General features: G+C 38.3%; 2 protein-coding genes across 3 annotated transcripts; both read right to left on the bottom strand.

Annotated features, from left to right (window-relative positions):
* Positions 1-644: 644 nt before the first annotated feature.
* Positions 645-7,001, bottom strand: chrna3 (cholinergic receptor, nicotinic, alpha 3). The gene is made up of 5 exons (XM_041995990.1): positions 6,657-7,001; positions 4,600-4,644; positions 2,826-2,935; positions 1,378-2,578; positions 645-1,248 (listed from the first exon to the last, which is right to left on the bottom strand). The coding sequence occupies exons 1-5, from the start codon at positions 6,921-6,923 to the stop codon at positions 1,120-1,122; spliced, it is 1,752 nt and encodes a 583-aa protein (XP_041851924.1). The 5' UTR covers positions 6,924-7,001; the 3' UTR covers positions 645-1,119.
* A 2,166-nt stretch (positions 7,002-9,167) lies between these two features.
* chrnb4 (cholinergic receptor, nicotinic, beta 4 (neuronal)) lies at positions 9,168-16,796 on the bottom strand. Of its 2 annotated transcripts, XM_041994231.1 has the most exons (7): positions 16,564-16,796; positions 14,195-14,340; positions 12,864-12,908; positions 12,509-12,618; positions 11,367-12,124; positions 11,071-11,279; positions 9,168-9,825 (listed from the first exon to the last, which is right to left on the bottom strand). In XM_041994231.1, the coding sequence occupies exons 1-7, from the start codon at positions 16,613-16,615 to the stop codon at positions 9,661-9,663; spliced, it is 1,485 nt and encodes a 494-aa protein (XP_041850165.1). In that variant the 5' UTR covers positions 16,616-16,796; the 3' UTR covers positions 9,168-9,660. The 2 variants fall into 2 exon arrangements, with proteins under 2 accessions (XP_041850165.1, XP_041850074.1); XM_041994140.1 differs by having other exon boundaries at positions 11,071-12,124.
* Positions 16,797-18,373: the final 1,577 nt, after the last annotated feature.

Here is an 18,373-nt window from a genome sequence, read left to right as displayed (position 1 = left end):
GAGTAATGAAAAGAGAAAATTTTAACCTCAAAGACCAAGAGGACAATACATATATATATATTAAAAAATAAAATAAAATAAAAAAACACACACACACAAACTGAAAATCCTTCACTAAGCAGTGACCAAACAAAGGAGTATCTTCAGTCAGAGGCTTCTTCACCTTTTCTGTAAAACACCACACCACCACAGTAGCTGCAAATAGTGATTATTGTTTGCAATATACACTACAATAGTAAAATTTTCCTGTTGTGGAATAATAAATCTATATTCAATTCAAATAAGCAATAAGAAACAACTATGTACAGTAGCATGACACTATGTAGACTGTAAATTTTAATGGTAAATCAAAAGCTGTACTTTATAACGTGTGGTTATAAATTTATATTCAACCTTACTTCGAATGAAAACACGATCTTCAAATTCAATAACTGAATCACTTTATCCATTCAGTCATTCATCCAAATAAAGTTTACAGATCATTGATGTTTATTTCATTACAATTTAGAGATGAACTGTATACACAGGCATGAGTAATACTGCCTTCAAGCAAAACATCAAACTTTCAAGATGAAAATTTGGAGACTGTAGCTTTTCCCAACTCACAGCACCAAATGTAAACAATCAACACGGCTGTGTTTTCTAACAGCTGACATGTATAAACTTGAACAACACTGGTAGAGCTTAAGTGGATACATACAAAAGGTCAAAGAGTTGTTTTAAGAGACTAAAACACAGTTTATCTTACATCGCGCCTGTCATATCCTGTCAAACACCTCTGATGCTACATGTCCAGTTTGACTTACTAATGCTTCCTGGTGGTAGAGGCTTCCCATCTGAATGATCCAATCACCTGATTCTCTGGTAGGTTGGAGAGCAGGTGGAAAGGAAGCAAACAATTTTCAGTTTTTGTCAGCTTTATTCTCTTTTCTCTGGAGTCTTTAAAACAATTACAACAAACAAACAAAGTATTTTAAAAAAGAAAACATTAAACAATGGTCACTTTTTTCTTCTTGACTTTATATTCTCAGAATCCATTTTCTCTGAACCATACCCAGAAGCTTTATTTAACTGGTAAAGTGCATTTTAGCACTCTGCAGTATGATTTTATGAAACGGTTCAAATATCCTCCCCGAGTAACAGCGGCTGCAGGAAGAGGCCAGCTGTTCCCAGGATACACACGAGGACAAAAACCCACAGGAAGATCCTGTCAATAACCATAGCAACGTACTTCCAGTCATCCTGAACCTGCAAGAGGACCACAGTAAAACATTTTCAGTGTTAGATTGTCATTGTAATTGTTTCCTTGACCTAAAAATACCCAGAAATATCCAATAAATTGCAATAAATACAGTAGTTACTTGAACGTATCCTCACCTCCTTTGCTTCATTCTGGAGTCTCATGTTTTCTGCTATGTATTTAACACTCTCAATGGCCTCCCTGACCTCCGGGGATAGTGGTAAAAGGGATAGAATTCCTCCATCCAGAGACTCTGAGCTGGAGCACTGACTGTCCCCTCCTACCCCAACAGCACTGCCTCCCGTCAGGGTCCCCAGGCTGCCCAGTCCACCACTCCCTCCTCCGGAGTCTGAAGGCAGTTTGCCGGATCTCTTTTGCCAGCAGCAGTTGCAACGGCCTTCGCAGCACAGGAACCCAGAGCCAGCACCTTTGTTTGACTCTCCACTCAAATTATTAAGATTGGAGAGCTCTGTGTTGTTAAAAAGGTGCTGCCGGTTTGTGAGGCTTGAGACAACGCTGGAGGGCAGAGCCTGCGGCTTGTGATGCTTTTGCAAAGTACCTGACGAATGAACAGCGCAGGGTCTTGAATGCATCGTTTGAATACTGCCAGCCACATTTGCGTTTTCTGGGTCCTTTTCTGGTCTGGTCATGAACATCACTCTGGGCAGCAGTCCCAGGAACACACTCCGCACCCAGCAGGGCATGGTGTGTGTCTTTGGTGTGCGGTAGTGGACATTCAACACAAAGACAGTAATGACAATAGAGAGCGTGACAAAAATCATGGTGAAGAGCAGGTATTCACCTATCAATGGAATGACTAGAGAGGTAGAAGGGATGGTCTCTGTTATGACGAGGAGGAAGACAGTCAAGGACAGCAGCACAGAGATGCACAAAGTGACTTTTTCACCACAGTCAGAGGGCAGATAGAAGACCAGCACTGTGAGGAAGGAGATGAGGAGGCAGGGGATGATCATGTTGATAGTGTAGAAAAGAGGCAGACGGCGGATGTACAATGAGTATGTGATATCTGTGTAGATCTCCTCGCAGCAGTTGTACTTAATGTCGTGTTTGTAGCCAGGAGCATCGATTATCATCCACTCGCCGCTCTCCCAGAAGTCCTTGAGGTTGATAGTTGAGCCAATAAGAACGAGATCAATCTTGGCCTTATCATAGGTCCAGGATCCAAACTTCATTGTACAGTTCTGGTAGTCAAAGGGAAAGTATGTGACATCAATCTTGCAGGAACTCTTGAATATTGCAGGAGGAATCCAAGTAACATCACCATTGTAGCGGAGCAGAGCCTTTGTTTTATCATCAACCTGGAAATCTCCCACTGCACTGCACAGTGAGACGATGAGAAAGAGTGTGTAAAAGACATAAAACAAATGACAATTGTATTATTGAGATGAAAATCAGAAAAAAATAAGTGTGTATGTCCTTTTTGAGGAATCTACAAAACCAAAAGCAACCAAAAAGACCCATGTAGACTAATGTACCATATCACTGTGCAAGCTTCTTTTCATATAAATACATCAAGAATAATTAAAGATACCCCACCAGAAATTTATATTATGTCTTTACTCACTTGTTGTACAAGACGATGTCTGGTTTCCATATCCTGTTGGATGGTACTCGGATAAACTCAACGCCTCCAAAATCTTTGGGGTTCCATTTGAGTTTATAGTCATTCCAAATCTAAGAAAGAAATTACAATAACTCATATATGCAGTATTATTTGTACAGTAGCATGCTAATTGTAAGTTAACATTTTTCAAATTGATTTGAGAAATAAGAAAGATCAGTCAATTAAATGATCACACTTTATTTTTATCACTTTGCCATAAATATGTGAGTAAATCAATCTAAACTAAACTTAAATTTAGAAGCTGTAGTCCATAACATAACAAATAATACAGGCTACAGCCATATGAAATTGCTATTTGTGCTTTGAGAATATGTTAACTCACAGTTAGCATGTTAGCATGCCTGTGATACCAATTTATGAGTTTCAGTCTAATGAAAAGTTTGACTTTAATGTGATGCTAGATAAAAGGTTAAAGGTTCACCAAGTTCTTCAATTCATTCAAAGAGAACTTGAATATGTGCATCAAATTTTGGTATAGCTGTTTCAGAAATATTTCACTCATGCACACCAACTAGCTATCTCGCAATGTGGTTAAAGAAAGAATTGATTTTCATCAACTTGTGTTAAATTTGACAAATAACTGGCAGCACAGGAAACAGTTCCTAGGAAGCATCCTCAAAAGACCATAAGTAGTCAGTGCAAATGTCATGTAACTGTGTAAAAGAAAAATAAAGTCACTTGTATCTACTCTTGATTGAATTTAAATGTGTTTTCTGTATAGTGCTCTTCATAAAAGTAATTACAATCCACCATTTCCTAATGTGAAATATCAACATAGCTTATTCTGTAACATGTGTGGTGAGATGGATGAGATCTCATCTCACACCATGACTGTTTTAAAGATCTTTGGGTCACTGGATTTGATCCTCTCCTCAGGAAAGCCAGTGATCCTTGTGAGACTCATCAAGCTGCAAAATTAAGGCAACCTGAGGGTACTGTAAATAATTTACTCAGTTACAGAACTGTATATATCTAGAGTGTTATGTCAAATTGGGGTGGGCAGCAAGGGAAATGCAGTATTCACTATCGTGGTACTTTTTGCATTCTTCAAACACACACATGGAAAAAAATACAAATACAACTAATGAGATCATTTTAAAGTATGAGGAACAATGCTTCTACCCTTAACACCAACTAGCAATTACAGCTCAGATCTTCAGCAGAAATACATCAGAAGAGAATTTGCTGAAGACTTACAAAAAAAATAAATAAATAAATAAATAAAAATCAGATGTGCAGACCTACCCTGCCCCATTTCCCTCAGACCAGGTTCAGATCGGGTTCAATTCAGCGAACTAAGCACTGGTGCAGAGACACCATGTGGTAAAAAAGCATTAGGCTGTTCAGTTTTTGTGTACACTTGCTGTAACTGTATAGTACCCTTGTTCTGTACAAAAAAATAACTTTAAGCTAAGTTTAAACTTTGAAGTTCATTCTGATGCAAAAGCACATTTTTGGCACAGAATTAAAACGTTATTTTTTCCTGTCCATAGTCTGTAAACTATGATTTCAAAACATTAAAATGACTATGAAATCTAAATGCATTTTCCCCCTTTTAAAATATGATCACAGTGATCAGTGTATTTAAACAGCTTACTTATGCATAATTCATCCTGTCAGTCTAGCTCCAAAAATTATATATGACAGCAGTCTGGATCCATATTTGATGCCCTTGCTCAAGGTCTGTTTTCACAGTCATGCACAATAAACTTACATGTCTGAGCCACAGATTGGTCTCCATGATCTGATTGACTTCGTCCTGAAAACATGACATGTTTGATTATGAAGACATTTAAACAAACAAACAGGTTTATGCGTGAGTTAGACCGTGAATGAACCAATCTCATGACCCAGTGCATAACATTAACCATTCATGTGATCATTTGCTATCCAGGAGAGCATAGGCTCTATCGGAAACACAGGTGGACTGACAGCCCCAGTATAACGTATATTGGTTCTATTTGGGAGACCAGAAGTTTAATCGAGCTTTTTATACTAACAAACATCTCATATGGCTTCCAAATCTATCACAATATATAGAATCACATCAACTGATTCTCTGGCATATTTTAGTATTTAACAGGAAGTCCAATTAAAGGGTCTGTTTTGTTTGTTTGTTTTTTTCTACTTATATAAAGTTTTACTACAAAACATTTTATAATGTGACAAAAAAGCAGTTTGAAGTTACCAATGGTCCAAATTGTAAACTAACCTAACAAGACTTTGGTTTCATATCTATTAAAGAAACATATGAACAGTATAAATGTTTTCATCTACCTAAAGAAAAGAAAATCAATAAACTTATTTCCAAAATGCCAATTTTTTCTTGTTTTCTGCAAAATCTCCTCCTTTAGTAACAAACCACATACTGCCAATGCTCCGGGAGTCTGATCCCTGATATTGGAATGATGACTGAAGCAGCCCAGCCAACGAGCTATTGATGGTCTTAATGACCTCATATAGTCACGTTGTAATTGGTGTAGGCAAACCAATACCAATTGCATCTGAGTTAGGAGCACCAGGTGTTGCTGAAAGGAAATAGTCATCCATCAGCTGTGGGAGCTCAGTGGCCTGCTACACTAAGCTTTTTATATATATATATATATATATATATATATATATATATATATATATATATATATATATATGTGTATATCATCTTAATGTACTGGGACACATAATCAGTGGTCTTTCCAGAGTCTGGGAAGCTATAATAGAATATCTTTTTTATTTTTTATTTTTTCTTGTCTTGAACCAGACAGGTTCTTAATAGATCTCTAAGTTGCTTGAAAAGACAATTCATATTTATTCTATAGAGGTACAGAAAGGCTGATGAGGGAGGAGCTCTATAGTGTATAATTACACATCAACATCTGAAATTGTGTGGGAAAAAAACACACATGGATCCAATTAAAGGTGGTGAAATATTACTGCTATTGTAATAGCAAAGGATTGCTTGACATTTTTCCTTAGAAGAGAACAATATTACATGACATGTTAGCTGATTGTTTAGGAAATAATTCAGTATTTTGATTTCTTCAGCCAGGCATTAAATCACATAAGTTAATTACACAAAATATGTTGGTGTTCTTTCAGCGTAAAACACTTCGAGTGTGATAATAAGCATTTATCTTATAAACTTATAAAAACTGATTTGGGGAAAAGGCTGAATAGCAGTATAATACATCTGAGGCTGTGCATTTGTGAATGAAGGAGATTATCGCTCTCCCTGGATCTGTCTGAGTCAAGCAAGAGAGCACCGAGTGGTTTCTGTCTGGTCCACCAATCTGCAATCAACAAACTCTAGCAAAACCCAGTATTAAAATCAGGCTGTTTATCAGACGTGTCAGTGATCAAGTCATAGAGGCTGCCTAACCTGAGAGCTACACAGACAGCTGACATTTCCCATCTTGTCTTAGCCAGACAGACAGCCTCTCTGCCCCTGTTTTATGTCTAGTTCCCTCCTCAGGATTATAAAACAGGGGCTGCTGGGCATTGGCAAGGAGTGTTGCAGGTGTCTTGGATTGCATCCCAATTCTGTCCCTTTATAAAACTTCATCGTCCACAAAAGTTAACAAATTGACACACAAACTATTCTTCTAAGGTGCTAAATCAAAACATCCTGAATCTTTCATTAAACTTAAATTAAACTTAATTTTTCCAGGTACTGCTCATTTGAACAACCATTTATGTTTGACTGTGGTGCACCGTGAATAACAGACATTATAAATGTCAGCACAGGATACAGAGAAAAACCTTTTGGCCACTTACCACTTTGACCAGCTGTGACATGGACACCTCAAACTGCACAATGACTGGATCAGATACATTTTCCACTGGTCGTATGTACTGATTGTAGTTGGAGAATATCACAGAGAAGAGCTTATGCTCTGCTTCTGAACATGTGCCCCCTGCACCAAAGCAAAATGTCAGACATGCATCATTCACTGCTCTATTGTTCAGATGGCAGAACTCCAGATTTGACCTTTTTTTCTGGAATTGGTGCTGTTTTCTTAAGTTTTGTGCTAAAATTAACATCTGGCACTATTGTGGATACAAGAAGTCTCGCTGATGAATTGCAACCCAAAGCTATAGGAAAGCATTCTTCTGTTGATTCAAATGAAAAGGTTAAAATTTATGCTAATTTCGTTAATGCATTAAATTAGATGTGCTGAATTCTACAGAGGTAAACTACCACAAACACCACTATTAGGTTTCTATAATAAATAACAATATAAGTATGATATGTAAAGCAACAAGTAAGTAAGATTCCATGTTAAAAAACAAAAAAAGACATTACTTACCTGATAGAAGATGCAAAAGAAACCAGCAGCAGGAAACTATGAAGCAAAATCTGGCATTCATCCTGTTTCAGCATACAGATGCCAAATGAATCTGGGGTCAGCAACAGCAGCAGCAGAGCTCCGTGAAGCACACACGGGAGAAAGTAGAAAGAGGGAAAGAGCGTCTGCAGCTGCAGACAGAACCAGAGAGTAGGGGGAGGGAGGCAGAGCTACACTGAGGCGTGCAACCACTCACTGGCTGAGAGTCACACAATGCAAAAAAAAAAAAAAAAAAAAAAACTATGTTCACCTCATCAAATCAAAGAAAGAGAAACAGTTCACAGGTGAGGATTTGCTCTATAACAAGCCTTTTAACTTTGATTTTCCCAATACTTCCAATCTGAAAATCCAATGAGATATATTAAAATAGTGTCACAAAAGAGGGAAAATTAGAAAGAGAGAGGAAAAAATGCAGTAGATTCAAATGAAATTTGCTTTCTTTGGCACTAACAGGATTAGAGAAAAAATGAGATGGAGTGAGCTGTTTGACGGATAGAAGCCATGACATTAAATGTTCAGTTTTCACTGGGTTGACAGTGGACCCAGGTGGTATTCGTTTGTGTTTTCCACTTGCAAACGTTCATATAAAATTAAGGCATAGACAAGATCATGTGCTTCTGTGCCACTGGCTTGGGGCTTGAAAGGCCCTCAGCATAACAGATTTTTCTTTATTTATTCATTTTTGTCTATGTGTGTTTTGCTTTAAAAAAAGATGCATCAGTAAGGATCTAGTTATGTTTTTGATGCTTTCCTCTTTTCTATCTTTCTTAGTCTAGAATTGTATTTTGGGCATTTTTGGACAGTAATGTGATCCAGTATTTTGTCCCTCGGCTGAATAAAGGGGGAGTCCAAGTGCTGTTCTGATAAAAAGCCCACTGAAAAGTCCTCAGATGATAAATACATCTTTTCCAAGGAAGCTGTACTGGAACTCTTTTAAACAGAGCCGTTAAAAAGAGAGCTGCTACATGGGGATTCGTAAAGATCTACATTGTACATTAATTTAAAAAAAGAGAACGACATGTAGCTAATTTAACCTACAGAAAATTTTTCTGTTAGTCAAATTATTTTTTTCTGTGAGACCTGGCTTGTTTGTACATCTACACCTGGCTGAGGGTCATGTCATTCTACAAAACAGTGTTTATTGACAAGCAACTTTCAAAGAACAAAGATGCAAAGATAATCCGGTATAACACATTAATTTAAATCATTCCTCGTTGGAGCTCTTTGTCGGTATTGTGATGTTTTTGCTGAAGATGCATCCAGTAACACCATAATGTCCTGCTTTAATTAAAAAAAAGAGAAAAACAGAAAACGATTAAAACCAAAAAAACTGTAAACTGCAGGGCTAAAGTGCAGCAAGGCTGTTCACTGACACGAGTGCTGACTGCCATCTGTTGATTTAAAGGAAAATCTCACAAAAGAACATTCTATAGAATCCCTAATGAGCCAGCACAGCACGGCTTATTGAGTCGTGGCTGTATGTAGGTTTGTCCACTTTGTCCAGCTCCATGTGTGCTTGTAATCGTCTTTAAAACTGGTCATTAAAAATCAGCCCAGATGTAAAAAGCCAAAATAGTGGCTATTAACACATTTTCAAAAAGTAAAACCTTTGTATTTTTCTTTAGACAGTATTACTGCATCAGGCTTATGGAGTCCCTAAAAGTACTTGGACCTTAAGAAATTATAATCAAGGCTAGCTTCAGCAATCTTGTAGTATCAATAACTTTCTTTTTGCCTAGTCGCACATTCTCATATTTAAAGTGCATGGTTGTCTCCACTATATGATAAAATGTTCTACCTGGCACATCTTCAATAAGCATAATGGCAAAGAGTTCAGATTTTATCACCAGCAAAACAGATTAACCAAGCACTTTGGCAAGACTGGGACAATTTTAAGACTTTTGTAGCCATTTTACATTTTTAATCAGACTACAAGAGGACACAAATTTATCTTTATTATATTTCAGTGACATGGTAACACAAATCAGAAGTTAAACAACATCAACAACAGCAGACACATCTTTGTCATGTGAGGTATATATCTGCAAGAGGTTAGCATACTGAAGTGCAGTGAGAGCTACATTCAGTCCAGTTTTGCTGTTGTCTTTTGTAACATTATCAGGATCTCTGTGTGGTGCAGTAAATCCACTCCCAATGTACCATTTTCTCCTAAATCCTGAATCGTTTAAATAATAAGAGCATCTTTATCCATTTTAAAACATATCTTTAGTCAACTGATGTGCATATTAGCTGTTTACCAACTCTAGTTTGAAAGGGTTTGATACAGAGAACATTATGTCACTGCATCTGGTTCACACACAGCAGTAAGCAAACATTAAGGAAACTTTTGCTGAATTAGATGCCCTTATAACTGTTTATCCTAACAGCATGTAATGAAAGCCCTGAAGGCATTCTGTCTCCCTTGATGCTCATCACATGCGAGGGGTCTCTGAGCTGGGCTGCTGGTTGGGAACAATCTGCCTCTGGAAGACAGGCTGTAGAAAAAGGCCCAGGGTACCCACCACACACACTGTCACAAATATCCACAGGAACATACGATCCACCACCATGGCCACATACTTCCAATCTTCTATCACCTGCAAAGACACAAAAATTATATATATATATATATATATATATCATTAAACATTAGCGTAGACCAGAATAGGCATGATGTAAACATCTAGAGATTTTCATACTGCTGAGATCTACATTGAAAAAGCTGTTGACCCTTTCACCCCACTGTCATTTATTTCCTAAGATTGTGAGACAACTAATTTCTCATTCCTGGCTCCCTCCCTATTTGATTGATTACTTATCAAAGCAATCGACAGACTAAAGTCTGCCCTCGTTGGTCGTAACCACTATTTGAGATTAGTGGTATTCCCTCCTGCACCTTGAGGGTCACAAAGTGTACAATAAATGTTACTGCATGAGTAAATGACCCACATGAGAAAGAGGATGCCACTGACAGTTAAGCCTGGATGTCAAACATTTGTGAGTGTCATGTTAGCGTTGATGCCAAAATGTTTGGTTTACAGTTTTAAAACTATGAACCTATTAGCGTAGCTTAACATGAAGACTGGAGGTAGAAGAAACAATAATATACAATTACTGTTTCTTAGAGTAAGGAGAAAATTTTAATTAAAAAAAAATCAGTTTCGTTGTTGTTAGTTCGATGTTTGAACTTTTGAAATGGTCAAACAAGCTGTTTACCTCTGATGCCAAGTTTTGTGCTAAGCTAGGGTTATCACCTAGCTGAAAGAAGGCAATGGCTCTAATTTTTGACATTGCCTTCTACACAAATCTTATTTATTTTATTTTCAGCCAATTTTCAAGGCTCCATTCCCAATGGTAGTACTTGCATGTTATCTTTTGCTTGTTTGTGTGTTTGTTCTTGTTTTTTGTGTGTGCGTTACAGTTTTAGAAAGTGAAATGAAGACAGCAGTAGAGATGACAGTTATAGTTAAGTGCCTCTCATCTTGCTCTTACTTCTGCTTTAATGCTCAGAAAGAGCGTCTGATAGAAAATTACAAGTCGATTGAGATCAATAACCACTGTCTAATTGTCTTTTTAACCAAAGGAAAACAACTGAATTGTTACAGTAATACATTTTAAAAATCAGTATATGTTCAAGCTGTAGCTATAATGAGAATATTATGGTTTCTTTTTTTCTGTTTTGCGTTTTTAAAAGACTAATTGCTACCTTCCTTTTTTCTGTTATCAGCAAAACTTTTGAGCATGTAAAATGTATAAACGATTTTGTGATAAGATAAAATGACCTTTTACACAGCAGCCCATAGATTAAGTCAAGTGTTTAGTTTGAATGTGTGTATACGTACACTCTGATCATCATCATCTCCCATCATGTGCTCAGCCACAAAGCGCACGCCGTTCACTGCCTCCTGGACATCAGCAGCCCAGTCTGAGTTGCTTCTTTGATGGAGGTCTTGGGTAGAAATGAAACCACTGTGAAGATAATCAGTGGAGCGTAAGTCCCCTTTCCTGCTGCTGTGGCTGTATCCCATCGGAGGAGTTACATTTTTATGTCCTGGAGTGGAGAAGGCAGAGTCAGAGGACAGTAATGCAGAGGATGACAAAATAAAACTTGTTTTGGGAACAACTGGGTAACCCAGACCCAAAATTGCTCTCCTGGCCCGTAGGCACCGCTGTTGACGTAGTCTTTGACGTGCAGAGTAGTTGTGAGGGCGTTTCATGAAGAGTAAGGCTGGCAGTTTCACAAGGAATACCAACTTGACCCAGGAAGGCATAGTATGGGTGCTTGGAGATCGGTGATGCACGTTGAGCACACACACACTGGTAATAATGGAGAAGGTCACCAGCACCATGGTGAACATCAGGTACTTGCCGATTAGAGGTACATCCAGTGAGGTTGGAGGAACAATCTTTGAGATTAAAAGCAGAAACACAGTGAGAGCCAGGAGGACAGAAATGCAGAGGGTCATCTTCTCGCCACAGTCTGAAGGAAGATAAAAGACCAGAATGGCCAAAGAGGTGATCAAAACACAAGGAATGATGAGGTTTATGGTGTAAAAAAGGGGCTTCCTCTTGATTATAAAGTCATATGTGAGGTCTACATAAGTGGGATCTAGAGGGTTGATGGTCCGTCTGCCTGGAAGTGCCAAGATATCCCACTCCCCACTGGGAGTAAAGTCATCCATACTAGCCACCTCAGACTTCAAAATCAAGTCAATCTCTGTGTGGTCATATGTCCAAGAGCGAAACTTGAGGGTGCAGTTCTGCTGGTCAAAGGGGAAATGCTTGACCTCAATCTTGCAGGCGCTTTTATAGATGGCTGGAGGAAGCCAGCTGATGCTGCCATTGAAAAGGACAATGGCATTGGTGAAGACTGTTACCTCATAGGTTCCATCAGCACTGCATGAAGAGAAAACACAACAAAAACTTAAGAGTTGTCAGGTTGCCTTAACGGACTGTCTACATTACTATCACTGGTTAGGTTCTGCAGCTAGCAACACTTCATTCATTGAAACCAAAATGCATATGGCAGTAACTGAAAGCTCCATCTTTATTAAACTGCAGAAGCTTGCGTAAATTTTTTGGGAACCATATTGAATCGGCAGATGCCAGAGGAATGATTATGAAGAGAGATTGCTAACTACCAGTTTTAGCATAATGACTTTTTCAGATGGCACTTCACTTTAAATGTCAGATGTCTTGCAATGATAGAGTATAGAAATTGCTTCAGTATTCTTTTCACTTTCTTTCAATTCATAAATAAATCACTGCAAAGATGCTTACTTGTTGTAAAGGACGATGTCTGGGAGCCAAATGTGTCTGCAAGGAATACGCAGCTTGTCGATACCGTCATATTTTGCAGGGTCCCATGATAACCTGTAATCAACCCAGTGCTGGAGAGACAAAGGGGCATGGTCATCAAGTCTTCGCTCTGATTTCACTGCACTTCCTCAATCCCAGCTAATTTCTAATTACATGCCTCATTATCAGTGAAATATGTTTGAAGCACAATTATCAAAGCAGTTTGTTCCACATTGAGAGAAGAATGGGCATGGTGTAATTCAAGTTCGGGGGTAAGGACATTTACAAAGATACAGGGCTTCTTAGAGAATGTGATGCTGAGCTTTGTAACACTTACCTGAGTGAGCCAAACATTAGTGGTCATGATCTGTTCTCTTTCATTCTGAAAAAGCACGAATTGGTAGATAAGGAAAGGTTTCAAGCATGAATACAATCATCTACCCTGACAGAATAACAAAGTTGTGCCATTAGTTTCCTTTTAATAGTATGTCATTATTAAACGTAGACTGCCACAATTTGCTAGTTTTGTCATCCAAAAAATTCTATAATTTGAGAGTTAAAGGTAGTGATGACTTTATTAGTATTTATGACATCCAAGTTTACCACCTGTCCTAGTGCTTCTTTTACACATAATTCTGTTTTGTTATGTTTGGTATGATTTGTTACCCAAACTAAGATTTAGCCATTAGAAATTGCTTTATTTAGGGTTGCCTTAAAAAAGACACAACATTTACCACATGTTTAATTTCTCTTTTGTCTTCCTTGTCAGTTGATGAGAGCTGATAAAGATTAAAAAAAAAAGTATGAGGTAGATACAAACAAAACCTTCACCTGACTTGGCAAAGTCATTATGGGTTTTATTATAAAATGTCCAGCTGCACAGAAGTCACTTGTGACTCTTCTGAATTAAAAAAGAAATCCCTGTTCATTTGATTTGTTGCCTCTGACAACATATTCCCCGTGATCTTATAGTCTCTAGAACTTGTTTCACTTTTTCTTGAAGCTGTTTATTTTGTTTATTATGATTTCACCACTCAAGTGAGGAAGATGGCAACAGCAAAAATACAAAACCTGAGACTTTACAATGGGAAGACAATGGGTTCATATTTTCCATTCAGCATACATGTTAACATATTTGTTGATTGCCTTGTCAACGCTATAACATACACTTCCAATAGAGTAATACCAAATGGCAATTACCCCAAGGGGCACAATGCAAACTCATAAACTGAGGCTGTAAATGAGTCCCCTGTCGTGGTCTGCAACTGGAAGGAACCTCCCCTGTAAATCAGCAAGAAGCCTGGAACGCTGTGGCTAAAACAGCTTTATGGCCTCTTTTAATCCAATGTGCTGAAGTTTCAATCTGGGTATGACAGAGGCAGAGATCACAGCTGACCAGATCTATTTTCCACTTCATCCATCCATTTAGAGCTATGGCCCTGAAGGAGAGGCTGCGTTGTAATTAACAGCATTCTCAAAGGTTCTCGCTTGGTCTTTTCCATCATCCTCTTTCTTTCATCTTGTCTTTCTTTTTCTGTTTTCCTTCATCGTCTCCACAGACCCCCCACCCCCACCCCCACCCCCACCGCCCCGCCCCCAATCATTTCTCATGCACGTGCATAAATAAATTTGCTCACATCTTCATGGGTTAAATATATGCTGCCTTACCACACTGATGAGCTGGGCTAGAGACACTTGCAGCTTCACTGTGACTCTTTCGGTCCTGTTGACGGCTGGACGAATAAGCGGGTTGTAGCGGTTTTTTCCCAGCAGCCAGTTCATTAAACGTTCCTCTGACTCAGCACTAGTGCTACCTGGTGACACAATTTAGTTTAAAGATTATTTTCATGAGGAACCTGTGCATGCACATCTAAAGCAAATGTTTCCAGACAAACGTTTGCTACATCAAACCTTTAATCTGTTATAAAACAGTGGATAAATGACTGGGTGCACTGTAATGGGCTCCAGATGTACTTACATAAAACACTTTATGTTTTTAAATAGCTACATTTTTTTATACAATTCAGAGTTTATTGAGTTTAATTTCACAAATCAGATATAAAAAAGACCAACCTGGATCCACTGAAATACATAAAATAACCACAACCTTCATAAATTACCTTTGAACAAGTGACTAGGTCCTCACAAAATGGCCTCCTACACTCATGAGTCTTTTGGGGTTTTGCATCAGAGTTTTGTTTTAAAAAAATACTCCATCAGTACAAACAAATATGTGTACATAAAATCACAAATAAGTCACATGTATTGCTTGCTTCAGATAAGCAGCAGCTGTTCCTTTAAAAAAGTTATGGATTCATTTTTTAATGGAAATTATACTGAAATCTTATTAAGACCCCAAACGTAATATAATGTAATCAAATTTTGGACAAGGGTAGATATTTTAATAAAACTGCTTTTGTACTGTATAATTGCAAAACCACAATGTCTTTTAAATGAGAAAACAGAAAAACACACCTAAAGCCCCATTGCTGATAAATGAAACCCAAGACAAGCCTGATTAAAACAGTTGACTGGTTCTTCTCACCTAGAGCAGAACTGATGTATGTAAAACTATCTTTTCCATCTTCTAGACATGCAGATGTATCCAAACAGAGGGAAGGAGCTGAGTAGACAAACTCATGGGAACACTCAAATGAGGCGAGACTCTCACTAATGGCCCCACTGAAGACAAACAACCCATGTTATCAATGTATAGCAATGCATTTTGGGAACAAAGGTTCTTAAAATGGGCCTTCCATAAAGCTTTGTACTGTTGTGGTTTTATTACCAGTCTTACTAAGAATCAAACTGTGTGTGTCATTACCAGCCTGTGGACTCCTGCAGCTTTGCAGGGTGTGGTGTAGCGACAGTCTAGCCCCCCACAGGTCAGCGTATGCTGCCATGACTGTGCCTTTGTCAGTCACTTGGCTTAGGTCCCACCCATGGGGACTTCAACAGCATTATTTGACAGATGGCATGTTGTCAAAGCTCTTGGAAAACAGGGTCAAACAAGCACTTCCTTCCCCAGAGGTGAAGTCCACTTGCAAATCAGTCAGTCTTGCTGTGGAGGATTGCTGTTTGTGGACCCCAATACATAAACTGTATGAGTGTGCAGGTTTAATGTGCAAAATGAGCAGCCTCTTGCAAGTGTTAGATTGACATTCGCTGATTGAGAGTGAAGTCAAGCGTGTTAATACAATCCAACAATAGTAAGTTGTTTTGAAGTTGATAAGGTCATTCCCTACAACACTCTGAAAAACCATTACTCCACAAAAAATGTTAGAGAATGAAGGTTTTTTTTTTTTTTTTTACTCTTTTATAATCCATTTCTTATAATAACCTACATTAATGAACCATGGAATTTATCTGTTCCTCTGTAGACTTTATATGTAGAACAAAGCAGAAGTACAAAGACCGTTTTTCTTTGCTAATGAGGACTCATTGCGCATATGTTAAAGGCTACTTAACTGACAATTTATTTTTGCATTAGGAGCATTTTAATTTCATGAATATCCTTTGAGGCAAAGTGTGAACCACATGCATTTTATCAAGTAGGCCTACACCCCTTTTTGGACATGTAAGATCCTAAAGAATACACTAAAGAAACTATGTTAGTACGTTTATTTGTATTTGTTCCAATAATCACACTTTTTCAAAAACCTCAGATGGGAAGTGATACCTTGATTTTGGTCAATGCCTGCTACATTTGAATGACAGACTTAGAAAATTGCCTCTAAATGAGGCAGTGTCAAAATCGCTTCCCATCATATTATGTTATTTTTATTAAAATATTTTGCTAAAACTTCCGAAATAGCTGCAACTTTTATAATTCTCTCCAAGCACTAAAGCCAGTGTACTGAAAACGTATGTCATATTAACAATCTGCAATTCAGCTTCAAAACACTGAGAGAAAATTATTTCTCTGCAGAAACACTGACTCAAAAAAAGTGAGTCTGACGCGCGCGCGTACAACCTGAGGTGCGTGCTATACTGTCTCCATTAATTGGTTAACACAAAATGAAAAAAGACACACTTACAATGAATCAAAGCGAAAAAGTAGCATGCGAGGATGAAGAGAGCCCGAGTCATTTTGACAGCACCATCTGGTCTGCGGGAGTTGACTGTGGTGAAGCTCCAAGGGTGCGGTGTACAGCGCTCTTCCTATCGGACATGCTGCTTTGGTAAGTTCAGCAACACTGTGCTGATTCCTGTTGCCCCATCACGAGCTTACTTCACAACCATCCACCTTATAAAAATCTACCGAGCCTCCACTAGCCTCACGGGATTCTGCTAACGCGCAGCACCCTGCCCGTGGCGCGCTGCTCTCTCTGCTCCCTGCGAGTCCTGCAGGACCTGTAGCCGGTCTGTGATCAGTTACAGCAAGTTTACACCAGCGCAGCTGCTGTCTTACATGATGGGTGCCTCTTTCTATAAGAGGTTGTACTTTCCATTTTGAGACAAGAAAATGAAGAAGTAATCCTATTCTAGTAGCTTCATAATCCACATTTATTTATCTGACCTATGTTGCCCCACATTCCAGTGACAAAGAGTGATCATGTCATAGGCTGCTAACAGAAAAACAAATGCACACCAAGAAATATTTTTACACTCTCACATCAGAATTTGCATAAAGACAAATTTTCCTGTACTTCCAGGGCTTCTTGACATAGCATGAGACTAGTAGCCTCATAAATTTAGTTAATCAGCATCTTCTGTAACATTATCCAAGTACTGATGTTTGTCATTTCATATGGACTCAGATCTCCTCCAGCCAGCACTTGATGGTCTTGGTGACTTGAGATCATTTTCTGACTTCTCATTTCTTAGAGGACAATAAATAATTCTCTGCTCCAGCATGGGAGATTTACTGAGGTGGGGTCCAGTCAGGAGAGCGAGAGTAATCTTAGCAAAGCAGATTTACAGTCACCAAGCTGTTTAAAACATCATTATACTGACCAGTTAAGGGCCTGTATCAGGCATGGAGACCAGGCACAAGGACTCTCCTGGGGTTGTAAATTTGAATCCCAAAGACCTCTGCTCCGGATCATTGGAAGCGGATCAATATACTCTGATCAGGTTTTCACCCATTATTGTTTTTTATCAGGCTAGAGTTAACAAGACCAGTGAAGAAAATACACAGTTTATTAATCGCAAACCTCTCAAGTTTTGTCAGTTTGTTCTGTTCTGTTTTTTTGTTTTGTTTTGTTTTGTCCTTCATATGGAATTAACAAAAGCAAAAGCAAATCAGAGTAAAAACTAAAACTGGATGTGATTTTTTTTACCATAATGTTCACACAATAAACATCTGCACAGCATGATGCTTAAAACTGCATTATTATCTTTTCCATGAATAGTAATGAGGTTAAGCAGCAGATTAATTTAAGTAACGTCACCTCATCTGTGTGTTTGTTTTGTTACATCCTCCTTTCATTACTTAGGAATTTGCATGCACATAAAATTTGAACTGATTCAACAGACTTGATTGCAGATGTTGAACTACAGTTCTGTCATAAGTGGTAAAACATGTCTGCTCAATGAGCCATGGGCCAGTTCATTTTCTAAATGGCTGTTCGCTTCATTATATTAGTGGTGACAGTTTACAGAGACATGCTGTGAAATGCTCAACATCTCCAGTACAGTTACTGATTGGAAAGCAGGACGTTTGTCTCCACCCTGGATTCCAGCCCAGGATCAGTAAAGGATCCTATCCAGTATGTTTTAACTGATAGACAGATTAATTAATTTGCTCTTCCTTTCAAAAAGGGGGACTTTAACACCATCGCAACCTCTTCAATTTAACATCCTAACTCATGAAGAACATAATCTGGTTTACAAAGAAGGAGTGAA

This window comes from Melanotaenia boesemani, chromosome 1 (genome assembly GCF_017639745.1).
Source record: "Melanotaenia boesemani isolate fMelBoe1 chromosome 1, fMelBoe1.pri, whole genome shotgun sequence".
In the NCBI taxonomy this organism is placed as follows: Eukaryota; Metazoa; Chordata; class Actinopteri; order Atheriniformes; family Melanotaeniidae; genus Melanotaenia; species Melanotaenia boesemani.
This window is presented reverse-complemented; position numbering and strand designations above follow the sequence as displayed.